The sequence below is a fragment of the Plasmodium brasilianum genome, chromosome 5 (genome assembly GCF_023973825.1).
Source record: "Plasmodium brasilianum strain Bolivian I chromosome 5, whole genome shotgun sequence".
Classification (NCBI taxonomy): domain Eukaryota; phylum Apicomplexa; class Aconoidasida; order Haemosporida; family Plasmodiidae; genus Plasmodium; species Plasmodium brasilianum.
In genome coordinates, this window is record NC_090118.1 from 1,128,183 (window position 1) to 1,146,572 (window position 18,390).

At 27.3% G+C, this 18,390-nt stretch overlaps 4 protein-coding genes across 4 annotated transcripts; 3 read left to right on the plus strand and 1 right to left on the minus strand.

The window, feature by feature from the left end:
* Positions 1–168: 168 nt before the first annotated feature.
* On the plus strand, positions 169–8,029 carry MKS88_001505 (uncharacterized protein; the record flags this gene model as incomplete). Its single annotated transcript, XM_067214435.1, has 5 exons — positions 169–6,000; positions 6,406–6,765; positions 7,039–7,490; positions 7,709–7,796; positions 7,958–8,029. The coding sequence occupies 5 exons, from the start codon at positions 169–171 to the stop codon at positions 8,027–8,029; spliced, it is 6,804 nt and encodes a 2,267-aa protein (XP_067074871.1).
* Positions 8,030–8,516: 487 nt separating this feature from the next.
* MKS88_001506 (uncharacterized protein) lies at positions 8,517–10,586 on the minus strand (the record flags this gene model as incomplete). Its single annotated transcript, XM_067214436.1, has 2 exons — positions 8,517–8,546; positions 9,261–10,586. The coding sequence occupies 2 exons, from the start codon at positions 10,584–10,586 to the stop codon at positions 8,517–8,519; spliced, it is 1,356 nt and encodes a 451-aa protein (XP_067074872.1).
* Positions 10,587–13,183: 2,597 nt separating this feature from the next.
* On the plus strand, positions 13,184–14,479 carry MKS88_001507 (ran-specific GTPase-activating protein 1; the record flags this gene model as incomplete). Its single annotated transcript, XM_067214437.1, has 2 exons — positions 13,184–13,252; positions 13,673–14,479. The coding sequence occupies 2 exons, from the start codon at positions 13,184–13,186 to the stop codon at positions 14,477–14,479; spliced, it is 876 nt and encodes a 291-aa protein (XP_067074873.1).
* Positions 14,480–16,630: 2,151 nt separating this feature from the next.
* On the plus strand, positions 16,631–17,545 carry MKS88_001508 (apical merozoite protein; the record flags this gene model as incomplete). Its single annotated transcript, XM_067214439.1, has 1 exon — positions 16,631–17,545. One exon carries the CDS (start codon positions 16,631–16,633, stop codon positions 17,543–17,545), a length of 915 nt encoding a protein of 304 aa, XP_067074874.1.
* Between the last annotated feature and the right edge of the window lie 845 nt (positions 17,546–18,390).

The following is an 18,390-nucleotide window of genomic DNA, read 5'->3' on the forward strand; positions in this document are numbered from 1 at the left end:
AAGCTCAAAGAGAGCTCTCTAAGTATAAACATGTGATATATCTGCTTAGTTGCTAACATATTTAGCTTCCATATCCCCTTACATATGGTAGTTTGAATTAACCCCGAAAGAGGCTATTAAAAAGAGGTTATTAAAAAAACGAAAACATTAAAGAATAAGGTAATAATAATGGAAAGACGAAAGAAAAGGAAAAAAATTTCTCTCCTCATTGATGTATTACTTTACTTTATTTTGTTCTATTCCATGTTTCCTATTGAAAAAAAAAATGAAAGAAAACTTAGTGAAAATTACAGTGAAGCAGGAAAAGCTTTTAAGAATATTCTCCCCTTTTATTTGAATACTCCTCAGTACTGTAATCTATTATTTGACATGAACGTATCAGGTACTTATTCAATAAGGTGGGGTGTTAATTATATATACTTCGAACACTTGAATGATAGTTTTTTTGTAAATTTTAACTTGTATAGTATATATGTAAAAGAGGTAGAATTGTACGAGTACAGACATAGGAGTTTTCTATTATTAAAGAAAGAATCAGTAGAAAATGAAATAAAATTTGTAACGTCCATTGAGTATGATAAGTGTATAGATGCAAAGGAACAGAGGACTTTTTATTTTACTGTGCATTCAAATTATGTGCAGAGCTTTGACACGTACATAAATGTAACAATTGATGTAAACATAGTTGGACATGTTGGTAGGGGAGGAGAAAGAGGTAGTGGTCAGGTGCCATCTGTTGATGAAAAGAAAAATGACGATATAACAATGGTTGATGAATCAAAAAATGGGATAAAACAAAATAGACTTCCTCTAAATAACAATAGTTACATTATAATAAAGGAAAATTATTATTACGCATCTAATGAAGACTATAAGTTCAACGTAAGAGAAGCTGACAATTTTTATGTGGACTCGAAGGGGAACAAAATAATTGTAATATATAGTGTTTTATTTTTTGTCGATTTTAACAAACATTGTAATATAAGTTTCTTCTCTCTTCTAACACAAGGGATAGAACAGGGAAAAAACTTTTCTATGGACTTAAAAAAAATAAAATTAGGTAAAAATTATATGCACAATATGACAACAGAGAGTATATTAAAATATTCATTTTCCCATAAAGAGTGCAAAGAAGGTTGCATTAAGAGTAGCAAAACAAAAAATGGCGTGTTTTTACACACATTAATGGAGAATAATAACATATATAAGTTCGACATCGTGTACACCATATACAGCAGTCACAGCACCTACGGCAATGACAGCATTTACGGAAGTTACAGCAATTATGACATTTCGAATTCTGATCGAGGAAGTGGCCATACGAGCACCTCTAGCGATACGATACGCCCTAACGAGGTTGTCCATTTTAACCTTGAATACTCTATTGTGAACAACTCAAAAAATTACACAATTAATGACTACATGAAAGAACAATTTTATAAAGAATGCGTTCATAATACTTTTTTCCCCCATCAGATTATTCAAGTAGGGGAGAATGACGAACATTTTACCGGTTTAGTGGTTACTCCGTCGGGTAAAAATAAGTGCTCACAGAATGGCGGAAAGTGCATCGACGATGATAAAAAGAAAGCAGATAATAGTAACCACGTAGCAGAGAATGTTGATTTCATAATTTACGGAAGAGTGATAGAAATAAACGATACATTCATTTTAAATTTTGATCCAATTAATTTATTCGAAGAAGAACATAAGGTTGGTTTACATGTGAGTGAGGAGTCTTTGTTTAATTTCAGCCTTATTTCTAAGTCGGAAAGTATATATGTAAATTTGCTAAAAAAAGGGTCATCTCAAACTGTTTGTAATACTTATTATTTGAACAATATAAATGATTACAGTCTGTTTAGTTATATAACAAGAGACAGTGCTACTTTTTTACATAAACATTTCAATGATACATTTGAGGTGAACAAGAAGGATGCGAATCATAAGTTTAAAAATTTTTCTTTACAAAATATTTTATACATCAACTGTGTCGTACCAAAAGGGGAATACGAATTGAAGATTATTGTTAATGGTTATAATGTAATTTGTGATCCAAACGAAATTAATTTAGTCCTTTATCCCTTGCTCATGTATGAGGAAAAACATACGTGTGACAGTAGCATGAATGCACTTACCGATTTGTTTTACTACCACTTGAGAGCGGAAAATAGGAGCCAAAGTGGAAGAGGAAGCGTAGTTGGCGGTTTAGGAGGCACTACTGCATCGAGAGTCGACGTGTCTGGTGAAGCCACCCCCGAGAGAACCTCAAACAGTGCATCCAGCTACGCAAGGCAGAATGACGATCTGACGTCAGAAGTGCAAAAAACGTATAGTAATATTTACGAGAAAAAGTGGATGATGAACAATCCCCTCTTTGAGCAAGACGATTTTGTAATATTATACGAAAAGAGCATTGAAGAACAAGTAGACGAGTTGGTTGTTATTGTAAACAACTCATTGTTTGTTGATATTTTTTTAGTAATAGTAGAATTTATAGGGGAGGACAGTTATTATTATATATATCGAAACTCAAGAAGCATAGTGAAATATATGCTTAAGTATAAAAACCCTTTTACTATATATTTGTTGGCATCAAATTTACATTACGAGAATAGAAAATTATGTGGTTATTTTTTTGTAGATATTGATTTTTTAAAAGGGTCTATAACAGTATCATTGGATGGTACAGAGGATTATAAAAAGATGATTCAAAAAATTAATTATATACCAAGTCTTATAATAGGATATGACTCCTACGCCTTTAGTAACTTTTGCTACGTTCCAGATTACAAAAAACATATTCTTACGATATGTGTTCAAGAAAATTCAATCATAAAAATAAATTGCTTTACACAAAATTATATTTATATTTATTTATTAGATCAAAATAAAAATAAAATATATGAAGGGTATAACCATTTATATATTGAATCATTTACTAGGGGAGAATATGAAATCATTTTCGAGTTTAACGTGCCAAATGATAAAGAAACAGATGCTTCTTTTTTTTATTTACAAATATATATCTACCAACTGAGTGCTTTAGAAAAATGTGTATTTGATGGCCAAACTGATAGTAGTAGTGGCAGCAGTAGCGATGGAAATGGTAAAGATGCCCAATTCAAGAACTACTTATCATCGAACGAAAATGGAGACAATTCTGAATATGACCTTAGCTCCTTTAGTGCAACTAATAACAGCAAAATAGAATTAAAGCAAAAGGGGAAAAACTTTTTTTTTTTTCAAAATGAATACGCATATCATCTTTTTAAAAGAAATTTTCTTTTTCTTTTTCCAAGTAAAAGAACGACAAAAAATTTAATTTTACCTCAAGTGTCACATTTAAATAATATTGCTTTTTTGCTAAAACTGGAACTTGTTTTTCATAAAAATTTCTTACCTTATAAAATGACCATTCAAGAAGGCACAGATGATTTGTTAATGCATCATAGTTATACGTATAAAAATAAAATTTTGCTAACTATGACAATTTTGAATAATAGTGTAAAAGTTTTTAAGTTGTATATAGACCTATATGAAGATATAAATGAAAAATTAAAAAATGATTATTGCCCCTATGCCTATTTGAATATTATCTATACCAATGAGGGAGGAACATACAAGCAAGCTGCTTTTTCAGGTTTAAACTTTGGTGAAATCAGTATGCCCTTACTTCTAAATAGCATATTGCTAAAAAGCTTCGCGTATGCTAGGGGCATGGGCAATAGCGAACGTAACAAAGACGAAGATATGGGGGTGGTCAGACGCAACGATAGCGGTGTCAGAAATGATGACTGGAGCAACAAACACACTTCGACAATATCATTTAGAAACTCAAACACAGTTACTATTGGTAGCCAAAGCGTGGATTATAATCTAAAAATTATTAATAATAGTACAACGCTTTTCTTGGCTGAACATAGTGTTTTTTTTAATATGTACATGTACAGGGAAAATAACGATATATCATTGAAAATTTATAAATATTTAAATAGTGATAACAAATTAGAGGAAGGATACGGAGTAACATTTGATGAAATGAATAAGGAGCATGTTTTATCCCATTCGGAGGAAATTATGTCTTTCTCAAATAAACACATATATATATCAACCTGGTTAAAAAAAGGCTTGTATATATTTAAATATGAACAAAGTACATCTCCCTTTTTCATTAATTTGAGTGTAATATGGAATTATCAAGATGATGATAAAAACATGGGGAAGAATTATCTTAAAAGATATAAATATGGAGGACAGTCATTAACACATTATAATAATGGGAAGACTGAAGAACCCCCTGCCGATGATGCTATTAGTGATACTATTTTGAAAAATGAAATTTATTTTTATTTTGATAAAGAACTAAAATGTGATGGAAGAAAAGATATATTTTATGAAAGCAAAAAAAAACTACATCGGTTAACTTTTTTTTTAAAAGAGGTCATAAATAACAATATTTTTGAAACTCATTCTGATGATAGTATGCAGATAACTGTAAAGAGGGACTCAAGGAATACGTTAATTTATGAGAGATATTGTATATGCATAGGGGGTGGTCCGAAAGTGAATGACATGCATTCCGATGGTTCAACCAGTGCGGTAAGTGCTAATGAAGTCGCCCAGGGTGTAGTAACGCAACCGTGGACCGGTAGTGGTAGTAGAAGCAGCAGTAGTAGCAGTAGCAGTAACGGCAGCAGTAGCAGCAGCAGTAATAGGTACAAAATTTATCACATTAGTGTAGAGGAGAGTACCAAGGTGTACATCGAAATAAAGCCGCATTTTCATTTTTTTATTTATCCATTCCGCGTAAGTGTAACATCAGAGGATTTTTATTTTAACATTTTTAGTGAAAATAGGAATGTTATTAATACCAATTTGGGAAAAGGAGAGTACGAAGTAATTCTGTCTTTTCCACAATTAAAAGAAAATAAAAATACATTACAAAATGCTATATTTGATCTTATTATATTAGTAATTTTGCCTGAGAAGGGTGCAATAATAGGGGATAAAATTTTAGCTAGTTCATATATGAGTAATAGGTTAAGTGGGAAATTGTTAGAAAAGGAGTTGTGTAATATAAGCACATATAAAACTTTATTTAATAAAGTAGATTTAGTAAATATAAATGAAAATGATTCATATGTAAGTAAATATATTATTTCATCAAAATTTAAAAATAACTATTTCCAAATTTTTGACAAGTATTATGTTAATAATTTTCAACAAGAAATATTTTTTACAATTCCAGGTGAGAGTTACATTTTGAAAATTTTCTGCATGCCTATAGATGAGCTGGGAGGTGAAAATATGTACAAAGAGGGTACTTACAATAATACATATAATGGTAATAGTAATAGTACGTATAACAATAATGCATATAATAATAACATAACTTACGATAGTAGTGTCCACAATAATAGCAGTAGTGAAACGATGAGCAACATTTACAATGTGGCTTCTAACTACGTAAATGCTATTTTGAATGTACGTAACAATTTTAGCGTTCAAGTTGTACTGGCTGATATGGATAATAAGTCTAATGTTAAGAATAACACCTCGAATGATAATGAGAAGGATAAATATGATGATAATAACAGTAGTAATCGTAATAACAGTAGTAATAGTAATGCCTTCGTTTCACCGCTACATTCAAATGAGAATGAAGAGTATATGCTAATTTTATACAAAGTGGACAACAATTTTAAACTGGTAATAAAAACAAATAATCATGAATGTAATTACTTCAAGATAATTTTAAGTCTTCATCCCCTCAGTTTTTATAACAGTGAACATTATTTCTCATATGCTAATTACCTAGATAAATATTTGAAAAATTTATTCAATACCTTGTCTGTTAAGACCAAGTTGTATGAAGGTATAAACTATACACATGAAAAGTCGTCCATGTACAGCCTCACACGTTTAACTTCACCTATTGTTAATTTGAAAAGTGTCAATATGAAGGACCTTTTTTCCTTTCCCTTGTCCATTAATAAGGTTAGAAGTGTAACCAGAGGGGAACTTTGCCGTGCAGATTTGTTCAGTGGATTTGCTAATAGGATTTTTTAAGCGGATATATTGAACGAATTTACTGAGCGGTTTTGCCTTTTACATATTTGTCAGATTTGCCATGTTTTCCACAACTGAGATCATTTTGATACAATATATGAGCGTAAATATATGTAGGTGTGGCTTTCTACACATATGTACCTATTTTAATTTATTTATTATATGCTGAAAGGCGCTCGAATATGAGGGAATGAACAAGATTTTACACGTGTATAATGATACCTATAATGGGTTTATTTTTGTACTTTTTTTTGTTAAACTCTGTTTTTTTAATATTTTCTTTTTTCCTTTTTCCCGTCTAAATTCCCCTTTTTTATTCCCATTTTTTTTCAGGCTAGCTATTTCAAGATAAATATTGGCTACAACTTTTCGCTAGTCAGTTTTGAAATAAAGTTAATGAAGAACAGTACGACTATTTCATGTAGTAATAAGGTGGAAGTAAACTTACAAGATGACACTGTGAACATATTTGAAAATATTAGTGTATATTTAGAAAAAGGAGATTATATATTACAGATCTTTTCCTTTGATTATATGGGAAATTCTGTTAATATAAATAAAAATTTTAGTTTCCCTTTTTATTTTGAGCTTGAAATTTTTGAGTTTTTTCAAGAAACTAAGAAGAGCGGCCCTATCCTCTTGGATATTTTCCCGCACAATTCAGTCCCTGTGGATAAGAATTATTCCTTTTATGTAATGCTTGAAAAATTGAGGGGGAGAGAAAATTCTACTTCATCCTATTAGACATTGTTAGGCTGTATTAGGTCTTATATGTCTCATTATGCCATATTTTGCCGATCACCGCAATACTTATACAAACTTTTTCATACTTTTTCGTACTTCTTCATATTCCTTCGTACTTAATTGTTCCCTTTTAACGTTATTAACAAGTCAGGCACCAAACACTTAGTTAATCTTTTACTGTCATATACATATTCACAATTTTTTTTTTTTTTCCCATTTTAGGTTGACGCAGTTTTTTGGGGAGAAGTAAAAGGAAAAGAAATGTTCTTGGAGGTGCATAACAAGAAATATGCAGATTTAAGAAATAGGAAAATAATTAAATATGGAAATATTGAAATACATAAATCTTTTTTATTACCTGAAGATATGATGAACATGGAGGAAAGTTTTATTTTAAAATTTACCCCAAGTGCGAATATATATGTGAGTGAACAAAATGAAAAAAAATTAAACTTTATCTTTTCAACTTATAGTACAAATATTGAACAGAACAACAACAGTTACAAAGTGGTGCAAGGGGAAGACAAGATTGTGATGATAGGATCAGGGCAAAGAAATGGACAAGTACATGAAGAAAATGTGAACAAGTCTTTCTTGTTTGAATATGATCAAAGGGACATTACTGAAGCAGGAGAAAGTGTTAATGATTCTCAGACGAATATTCACGTAGATAAGTAATATAAAAGGAAGAATACAATGAGCGCGATCATACTTGAGAAAATGTGCTAGCAGTTGAATTTGAGAAATTGCATGTATATATATATATGTGTTTATTATGTTCATATATTTATGTGCATGTATGTTTCTATATTTACGGGTGTACATATATATATATGTATATGTGTTTTATGTATATATGCGTATATATTAATAACGCTCGCCTTTTTTACAGATTTTTTGACCTTGACAATGTTATTAAAAATTACCGACTTAACGAAAAAAAAAAAAAAGAGAAGTATCTTACACGTCGCTCGAGAATAGTAATAAGCAGAATGACTCGTGTATCCCTCTATACTTATTTACATATAAAATTTACTGTTTCGAAAGGAGTAATTATCTTATTTTCATTTTTTCTTTTTTCCTTTTTTCCGTGTCTTGTGCTTTTATATGTTTACTAATAAAATTGTACAATAATTGGAAGTATTACAACAATTATGATATTGTTGTTGAAAGTGAAGAAGTAATAAATCTTTTTGATGACGATGACATATAATTACAAAAAGGTACACACCTAAGTCCGTTCCTTTTTTGTTTTTGCAGAATATATATCTGTAGCATATATTTTTGCTGCGTATGTTTTTACCGCGTATGTTTTTACTGCGTATGTTTTTACCGCGTATGTTTTTACCGCGTATATTTTTGTCGCGTATGTTTTTACCGCGTATATGTGTGATACTTAAGCTTTCCCCTTTTTATTCCTTTTGAACATTTTGTGTACGTATTTTTGTATCTTTACGTATTTATTTTATTCATATCCACATTTTTGTTAAATATACAGATGTACGTATAGATATATCCTTATGATTGTATAAAACTAATCGTATTTCTGCGTTTTTGACGTTATTTTTATTGTTGACTTATTATGTTACTTATGTTTTTAGTGTCAAAATGTGTTCCCCTAATTTATTTTTTTAATTTTGCTAATTTGTCAAGTCAAAGAGTTTTTTGGCAAAAATTGAAGAATTTACTTATGTATCTTATTAATAACTTGCTTTTATAAATTTAATGAACTGTTATAATGTGAACAAAAAAAAAAAAAAAAAAAAAGAAAGATGACAAGAGTAAAATTTATTTTGAAAGATGAAAGCTGATAAACGTAAAATACAAAATAAAAGATGGAAATCTTAAAATAAACAAAGCCAACGGTGGAAGAGGGTAAAGAATTGTGTTACTTTTAAAAGAACTTGCATATACACTATTGCAAAACAAAATACGTGAATTTGTTTAATTTAAGCATATGGCTTGAAAAAAAAAAAAAAAAGGCTACAAAATTGTGTAGATGTCTAAGTATGCATACAAATGTATATGTGTATTTGTATGCGTATGTAAATACAAACGCAATAATTTACGAAAAAAATGCTCAGGAAGCTGGATTCCCTTTATAAATAATTGAGTATGTAACTCTTTAATATGAGATAAAAGGACATGTACGAAAATAAAAAAATAGCGTAATTGAGATATACAATATTACTTTCAAAATGAATGCGCAACATTTTGTTGACATATTTATATATATAAAATATGGATGTAGTCATATAAAAAACAAAAAGAATAAATCGTAAAAGTGTGAAAAACCAAAAAAAAAATGTTGAAGTAGTTTCTATAATTAAATACTTGTAAATAAAAATCACTGGTAATAAAATTATGTTATTATAACTCATTAAAGAAATAAGAAATGACAATTTAATTGGATATACTTTTTTTGTAACAAAATAGTTAGTTACATGCACAAGTACAGGTATAAAAATGTTAAATGAATAGATAAAAAGTAATGAATTGTAGAGAATGTTCAATTTGTTTTCCTTCATGTAATTTTTCATATTAATTATCACATCACTATCCTGCGTATCATCGTATATTGCACCACCATTACTAGTAGTACCTGTGGAAGTACTATCAACATATATGCTGTTACTAAAAAACATATTTTTTATGTTGAAAAGAAAAAAAATTACAAAGGAGATGAATATATTCAACCAAACAAAGGCATATATATCTGGGTTTTTTTCAATACTTAATTTGTTGTTATAATTATTAAAGTTATTATTCATGTTATTTATTTTTGTTATATTTTCATTTTCATCATCATAATCATCATTTTCCGTTTCGTTAATATTTGCATTATCCCTATTTTTATCATCCATTTCATGTTCATTCTTTTCTATATCAATAAAATTGTTCATAAAGTCATATGTTTTATATACATTAAAATAAGGTAGTAGTGCACACATACACCTATATATTACTACATCATTATCTAAATCATAATATGATAATAATTTTGTTCTAATACTATTTAAGCTTTTAAAAAAGGGAAATAGATCAAAAGAGTTGTTATTATTGCTATCCTTATTATCTACATTTATATTTTCGCTTAAATTGATTATGTTCATTTTTCCGCTTAGACTATGTTCATAATTTTCATAATTGTTTTTATTTTCTCCTACATTATTTGTGTTACTATATTCCTTTTCAAAAAAGGAATTGTGATGATATACATTACTGTTGTTATTACTGTTGTAATTATTACTAGACGAACAATCTGTATTTGCAGGGTCTTCCAGTTTATTACTTGTTATAGTACTACTATTTGGGACAAAGTTAAGAGCGTCATTCACGTTACTCATGAGCCCTTGAAATGGACTGCTACTACTACCACCATTAGTGATACTTCTAGTATTGTTATTACTGCTACTTCTACCGTTACTGTTATTACTACCATAATTTAAATTATTGCTATCACTTTTTACCCCCTTTTTTTTTATATCACTCAAATTAAGCGTTTTTAAATTTTTATTTAACGAGCTGTTTTCCCCCCCACCAAAAATATTATCCTCGTCATCATTTTCATAATATACACTCATCATATTTTTTGGTCTTCTTGAAAAGTCATCAATAAGAAAACTATCTTTACATTCATTTGTAATTAACAAGCTGGACTTTTCATTGACACTATTATTGTGCCTAATGCTACTAAGGTTATCTTCGTTTATTCCAATGAAACCATCTTCATCCCAGCTAATCTTTCTGTTGTATTCTTCATTCGCCATATTGGATTTTTATGCGTTCACGAAAAGTAAAATAAAAAAAAAAAAAAAAAAAATTGCTAAATACCAAATGAGCAGAATAAAAAAAAGAAAAGAAAAGAAAAGAAAAACAAAAAAAATTAAGGGAAAGCATATCAAATAAAATAAAATGTTAACGAGCAAAATAAAAAAAAATTATATATAATAGAGCCAACTGTTGAAAAGTAAAATAAAAATCAGAAAAAAAAAAAAAAAACAATGATAAATTCGAACAATAGGTGAAATAAACAGAGCTAATTTATTCCAGCAAGAAGTGAAAAATAAGATAAAAAAGAAAAAAATTAAATGCAAAATGGAAAAGCGAGTAACACTTACTATTATGGAACGAAATTTAAATTTATCCTTTTCAATAAAATATAAAGAAATATAACCAATTTCATGAAAATAGGAGAAAGTATTTCTAATAATAATTTCATATCCTCCTTCTGCCATCGTTGTGCTAAACACATAGGCAGTAAGCTAATTAAAATAGAACACTGTATATTAAGTCTTGTTTTGTTTTATTCGTTATATATTTTTTTTTTTTGTCATTTTGTCCGTTCATTCTTTTGTTGGCATGAACGTCCATTTATATTATTTACTCACTCATTTTTTAATTGTGTGCATTTGTTAATAAACCGTACACAAGTAATGATGCAATAGGGCACGCCTTCCATAAACATGTTCATAATTATAAGTTTTGTTTTAATTTACTCACAATAAAATTAGTAACTACATTATTTTATCATGATGTATCATGAGAATCAGCTGTTAAAATGTTCGTATGGGTGGGAAGTGAGTTGTATACATATAGATATATATGTATGTATATTTACACATTAAGTTCGCATTTTATATTACGGGCATTTCATTTCTTTCGAGGAAATTATTATGCCCTTAAATGATGTACACAAATTTTTTAGCCTCATAATTGTTTGGAAAAAGAAATAAGCATTATATTGCAAATGGAATTGACATATGTGTGCTTTTTATGTCTTAGAGTTGATGGTGCGTTTCCCCATTTTCTTATATTATCTTTTGTTTTATTTTTATTTTTTACCTAATTATGAACATTTTCTAAACAGAGTAATAGGTGCTTTCAAATATGCGCTTACGTTTAAAATTAAGAAAACAAAAATAATAAAAAGGGTAATAAATTCCTCCCAATTAAACTACATTTATACAATTCATCTTGCTAAAATGCTGTGATATATATATATATATATATATATATATGTATATATTTTTTTTTTTTTTAACAAAAATTTCCTTTGCAATACAACCATTGGGCAAATGTTGACCAAAATTATACACATTATAAATATAGATGGAAATATTTAAATGAGATGGTATAATTAACGAAATTCGGATATTTTTAATTTTCAGTATAAAAAAGGTGGTATTATAATTTTTAAAAGAGGCACCTATGAGTACATAAATATATAAATGTATATATATATATGTGTAACACTGGACATTCATATATGGACAATTTGAACGAATATACGCCCTACTTAATATAATAAAAAAAAAAAAAAAAAAATATATATATATATATAAATCTAATGCGCGCAGGAAAATTAGCGTAATTATTTACTTTATACTTCTTAAATATAACTGAAATGGTACTAAACACAAATCTACATAACGTTAGGATACATAGATGATACGTTATACAATATGTAGGAAATATTTGGCACTAATTAAAATAAATGTTATGTGAAATAGGATAAAAAAATAAATTTACATGTATAATTTTGTTCTAAACGGACTGTTTTGTTTCGCTTTGTTTTAATTTTTTTTTTTTTTTTTTTTCTTCCCTTTTTTTTAAATTTTAAACATTTTGTTTACACGGCTTAAAAGGAAAAGCTAACCTTATATAGCACCTACAATATACATTTATGGAAAGGGATAAAAAGATGTATAGTACATGTTATATGAGCGTATTTGTATACAAATATATACATACATATATAAATAAATATATATGTACAATATGTACATATTTGTATATATATATATATAACAGATATATGAATATATTTATTCATTTAGTTATACACCTATAAATATTTCTTTTAAACGTACAAACCTTAAAAAAAAAACTTTTATTTAAATAATACCATTTATATATAAACATATATGTACATATATATATATTTATATATGGGTAAAACTACAGCATTGAACACTTTTTTCTGATAACTTAAATCTCTTACGTAAATAAATATAATAATAAGCTATATAACGAAACAGTATTATAAAAAAAAAATATATATAATGCGTGCATATAGTATATACAAATAAAATAGTAAAAAAGCATTTATTCAAAATAGATAAATTAACGACATTTTTGTATTCTCAATTAAACACCTTATATATTACTTTTTTAAAATTTGTGTTAGAGAAAAATAATTGTTAAACTTGATAAAAACATAAAAAAAAAATATAACTATCTATATATAGAAAAAATAGTAAAGTTTATTGAAGTTGTGTATATATATACGATACTCTATTTATTGTTAATTTAACTTTTTCCTTTAATTTGATAAATACATACATAATCAGTACATTTTTTAAACATGGACGACGAAAAAAACGACTATAACCCAGAAGAGGAAGTTACCACAGGAAACTGGAATACTCCAAAGGTAAAAAAAAAAAAAAAAAATTTAACAAGTTTGTGTACAAATGATTGTTCATATATGTATATATATAAGTATATAATATATGCTTTTATGTACATTTGCAAATTTGAATATTTGAATATTTGCATATATAACGCTTTTATGCTTATAAGATGTGATATGTTCATTGTTGAATGAATCTAATGTACGTATTATTAGTACCTACATGAATATATATACATTACGAATATGTTGGATATTTCGTGTGGTACTGTATTGTATAAACGAACGTTCGTTAGAAAAGCCAGCCTTTTTAGGTGAACTTTGTGCTACCTATATAGGTAGTACACATATTTGTGTAATAACATATATAATTTTTTTTTTCTTTTGTTTCCCTTTTTTTTTCCTTTTTTTTTTTCTGTTTTTCATGAACTGTTCATACAGATTGAATTAAAAGAAGTAGAAATAAAAACTGGTGAAGAAGATGAAAGTTTATATTGGTCAGGACGATCAAAATTGTATAGATGGGTAGATGGTGAATGGAAGGAAAGAGGATTGGGTGAATCGAAATTATTATTACATAAGAAAAAAGGAATAATAAGATTTCTTTTAAGGCAAGAAAAAACCTTAAAGGTAGTAGCTAACCATTATATATATCCAAACGAATCTTATTGTAAACTTGTACCAAATGCAGGAAGTGAAAAAATTTATGCATGGACAGTAAAGGATTTTGCAGAAGAACCAAAAATAGAGCAATTTGCATTAAAATTTAATACTGCGGAAGCTGCCAAATTATTTAAACAAAAGTTTGATGAAGCGGGTAAAGTTAACCTTAAACTTCTTGATGACAAAGGAGAGTTAAAAGAAAAACATGAAAAGACGGAGGAAAAAAACATAAAAGAGGAAAAAGAAGAAAATGGCGAAGCTGAAGAAACAGGAAAAATGGTCAAGGAGGATACTAAAGAAGAGAGCAAAGAAAAAAAAAAGGACGATGAAAAAGAAAATAAAAAAGAAGATGATGATAAAACAACAGATGAAAAGAAAAACGGAATGAAAGAGGATAAGGATAAAAAAAATGAAGAAAACGATGAAAAAGAAGAAGCAAATAAAAAAAAAGACAATGATGATAAAAATAAGAATAAAACGAATGAAAATAAGGAAGGGGTCAAACTGCAAGAAAAAGATAAGGAAAATTCAAAAAATGACGATAAGAAAAAAAATGAGGAAGATAATATTAAAAGGGAAAGTTGATCAAATGTATATATTCCGTACAGGATAGATATTACGCTAGTTATTACGTTTTGTGCATTGTTCTTTTCATTTATTACGTGCACGTATTTTTTTTTTTTTTTTCCACCGTATCCAAAAGTGTGTATATATATATATATGTACAGATGAATTTACTTGTGCAGATTTTATTAATAAATGGAAAAATTGCATTTTAAAAAATTAGTTCATCTTACCTATTTTATTGCAAACATTTCATGTTGCATAAATGTACTTAAAAGGTTTATATGTTTACATATGTACGTGTATATATATATATATATTATATATATTTGTATATACGCGTTTGTGTTTATATACCTGTATATATTTATGAACATATATGTGTTATCATTATTAAGTTTTTTAAATATGCATGTATATTTTTTTTGTAGTAGAGATTTGTGCTATTATATATGTCAATTGCAAAAAGAACAAAAATGAAAAAATTGAAAAAAACGAAAAAATGAAAATAGAATAAATTTTTGTAATAATGCATGTTTTACATTATTGTAAAAAATATATTCATTTTTGTATATGAGCAAAAAGAAAAGTTCTCTAATGCTCTCAGAAAAATGCATTCATAATATATATTTATGTCATATATGTGTATGTTTATCATATATATTACGTACGTATAATAAGGTTTCTTCTTTTTAAGTGTATGTAGCATGAGTTACATAAATAAATGAGTCTTTGTGAATAGAAAAAAAAAAAAATACTCTAATTATAAGTTAATGACAGTTATATATTATTTTAACAAAGTGAAAGGTTATTGATTTTCTTAGGAATTAAATAAATTTTTAGCAGGTAATAAAAATATTTTTTTGAAAAAAAAAAAAATGTTTATTATGTTAAAATAGTAGGGTGTGTATATTCAACCTTTGGTCAAAGATATAAAATAATGGAGTTAAAAAATTAGACAGCATGAAATTTTATAAATATTTGTAAGATTTGTACGGGATAACATATAAATGTATAACTACTAAAGTACGCATAAACATATTTATTCTTCCGTATATGGGGTAAGGTGTACCAAATAATTTAAACTACAACACGTAGTACCTGCATAAAAGTGCAAAGAAAAAAAGAAAAAAAACATATGTTCGTAATTACTTTAACAAAATATAGACCTAATTCATATTACTCTGATTCTGGTGTTCTAACACGCAGAAAAGAAAAAAAAATAAACGGAAAAAAAAATACAAAATAAAAAATAAATATACATACATATACAAACGTATATACACCCATACACACATAAATACTACATACATATGTACATATATGTTTACACCGTTCTTCCTTTTTCAATACATAATTATCAAATAACTCATTCATTGTGTTCCTTTTTTTTTTGAATAACTGAAACTTACTGTTCTAACGTAACTGCTTTGTATTTTGACCATTCAGGATGAGAAACTTCAGTGAACTGAGATACGGGGGTGAAAGAATACTACTTTAAAAATTTACATATGAATATGTGTATGAGAGTGTAAAAATATGTATACATAAATATGCATTTATGTATATGTGAAAATATGTAAACATGGTTTACATGTATGTATATAAATGTGCGGTGAAAAATTCAAATTTTATTAATAGTTTAATGAAGGGCATTTTAACGACCATCAGTGAAGCGCAGATTAATTGTTTTTGAATATGAAGGAAGGTTTTGCAAATTTTGTTTCTTCTATATTCTTCTACATTTTTCTACATTCTGCTCCATTTTGCTCCATTTTGCTCCATTTTGCTCTATTTTGCTCTATTTTGCTCTATTTTATTCAGTAATCTCTACTTTTTAATTTATTTATTTATTTATTTTTTTTTTGCCTACCACCGTTTTCCGAAATAAAGAGAAGGAAACTGTCTAATTTATAACCAAATGTATGTTACTATGTTAGTATGTATGTACGCACTGCTGTATGTTGTATTCGTCTTCACGTAACGGACAATACGTTTAGTGTCCCTATGAATTTTCAGAAATGTAAAGTTTTCTTTTTATTTTCCCATCTTTTTCTTTTTTTAGATTTTCCCCTTTTTAATATTATAATGAATTGCGGTTTTTCTTTTTTTTGTATTTTAATAATAAATATAATTCTTTCAATAAATTTAATCGTTGAATGTAATAAATTAATGTTAAATGACAAAGACAAAATGACAGTGGATGCTATTCTTTCAAAAGAGGTGAAAGAGAACAAAGGATTCAACATACAACAAGTAGAAAAAGGAAACGCCATTTCGCACAAAAAACTTGAAATGAACATTAACCATCACAATGTGAATGACAATGATTTGAAGGATCATATGGACAAGCTAAGGAAATTACACAAAGATTTAAAAAATAGTAGTAGTAGTAGTAGTAATAGTAATAATAGTAGTACTAATAGTAGTAATAGTAGTAGTAAAGCATATTCAAAAGGGGATATACTAAAAGTTGAAGATCAGAATAGTAGTAATAAGACAGATAAGAATAATCATAGTACAAATGGAAAAGGGGAGAAGGATAATAACGATGATAGCTTAAGAAAATACATTTTACAAGAAATAAATAACAACAGAAAATTAGATACAGAGAAAAAAAGCTATGAAGAAATAAATTTGTTAGAAGAAAATTCAAAAAAACTACAAAATGATATTCATACTTGGTTAAAGTCAGTAAATGACATAGAAGAAAAGTCCAAAAAACTAAAAGATATTAAAAGTCAACTATTAAATAATATTGCATCTTTAAATCAAACTTTAACAGAAGAAATAGAAAATATAAATGATATTAAAAAGTTACAAAAAGAACAAAATGACATTTTTTCTGAAAATTGGTTATACTTTTTCCCCTCAACATCTGACTATTTAATAGAAGAAAAAAATAAATCGAATTATAATATTTTAAATTATTTAGAATCCTTTAGTAAAAAAAATAAACAACAGAGTTACGAAAGTAATATAAGGAAACAACAAAAACCTCATCATTATGATAATACTAATTCTAGTGATATTTTCCACTTTTTAAGCTATTTCGTCCTCTTAATGTTTTTTTTTTTTTTTAGTTAATTAAAAAGGGTGAGGGAAGGGGAAAGGTAAAAAAAAAAGGCAACATAAAATGGAAGAAATATGTGGGGATGAGTACATACAAACATATGCGGCATAATATATATACATATACTTATATTTATACTATTATATATACACGCGTAAACATTGTGACATATTATTTAAGCTCTTTCCTTTTTTTTCTGCTTCTCTAATTCGGGGGGTCGCTTATTACCCGTGGGGAGGCATATATATATATGCCTACATATTGATATAAATATGGATACTCATATAGGCATACACGTACGTATACCCATACATACATTTATGCATATATAAATTTAACACACATTAGCAGTATGCTATTGCAGTAACGCTTAACTTCTGTTTTGTTATGCCCCTGGTTTGGTAAATCAATTTTGCGAATTGAAGCAAGGTGTTTTTTTTTTTATTTTTTTTAATGTATATTTAGGCTTTGTGGTAATATATTTGAACATATAAATGAATACAAAAAAAAAAAAAATATATATATATATATATACATATGTATATATATGTATGTATAAACTTCTACACCTCTGTAAATACTTAAGTATTTTTTTTTTATTTCACCTAACATTGCTGCTATATTTAAATGTGTGTTTCATTATAATATGTTGTTTAACTTTTTAAAGATTTTGCAAAAATACGTTATTTCAAATTTTATTAATTTAATATGTTTAAAAGTAAAAATGAATACAGAATACTATGAATAAAGTTGCAAGTGGATGTTAATTAACAAAAATAGATAAATTTTATAAATACGGCAAATTAAAAAGGTGATAAGTAAGAGTAATAATGCATATGAGCAACAAACACCAGTTAAC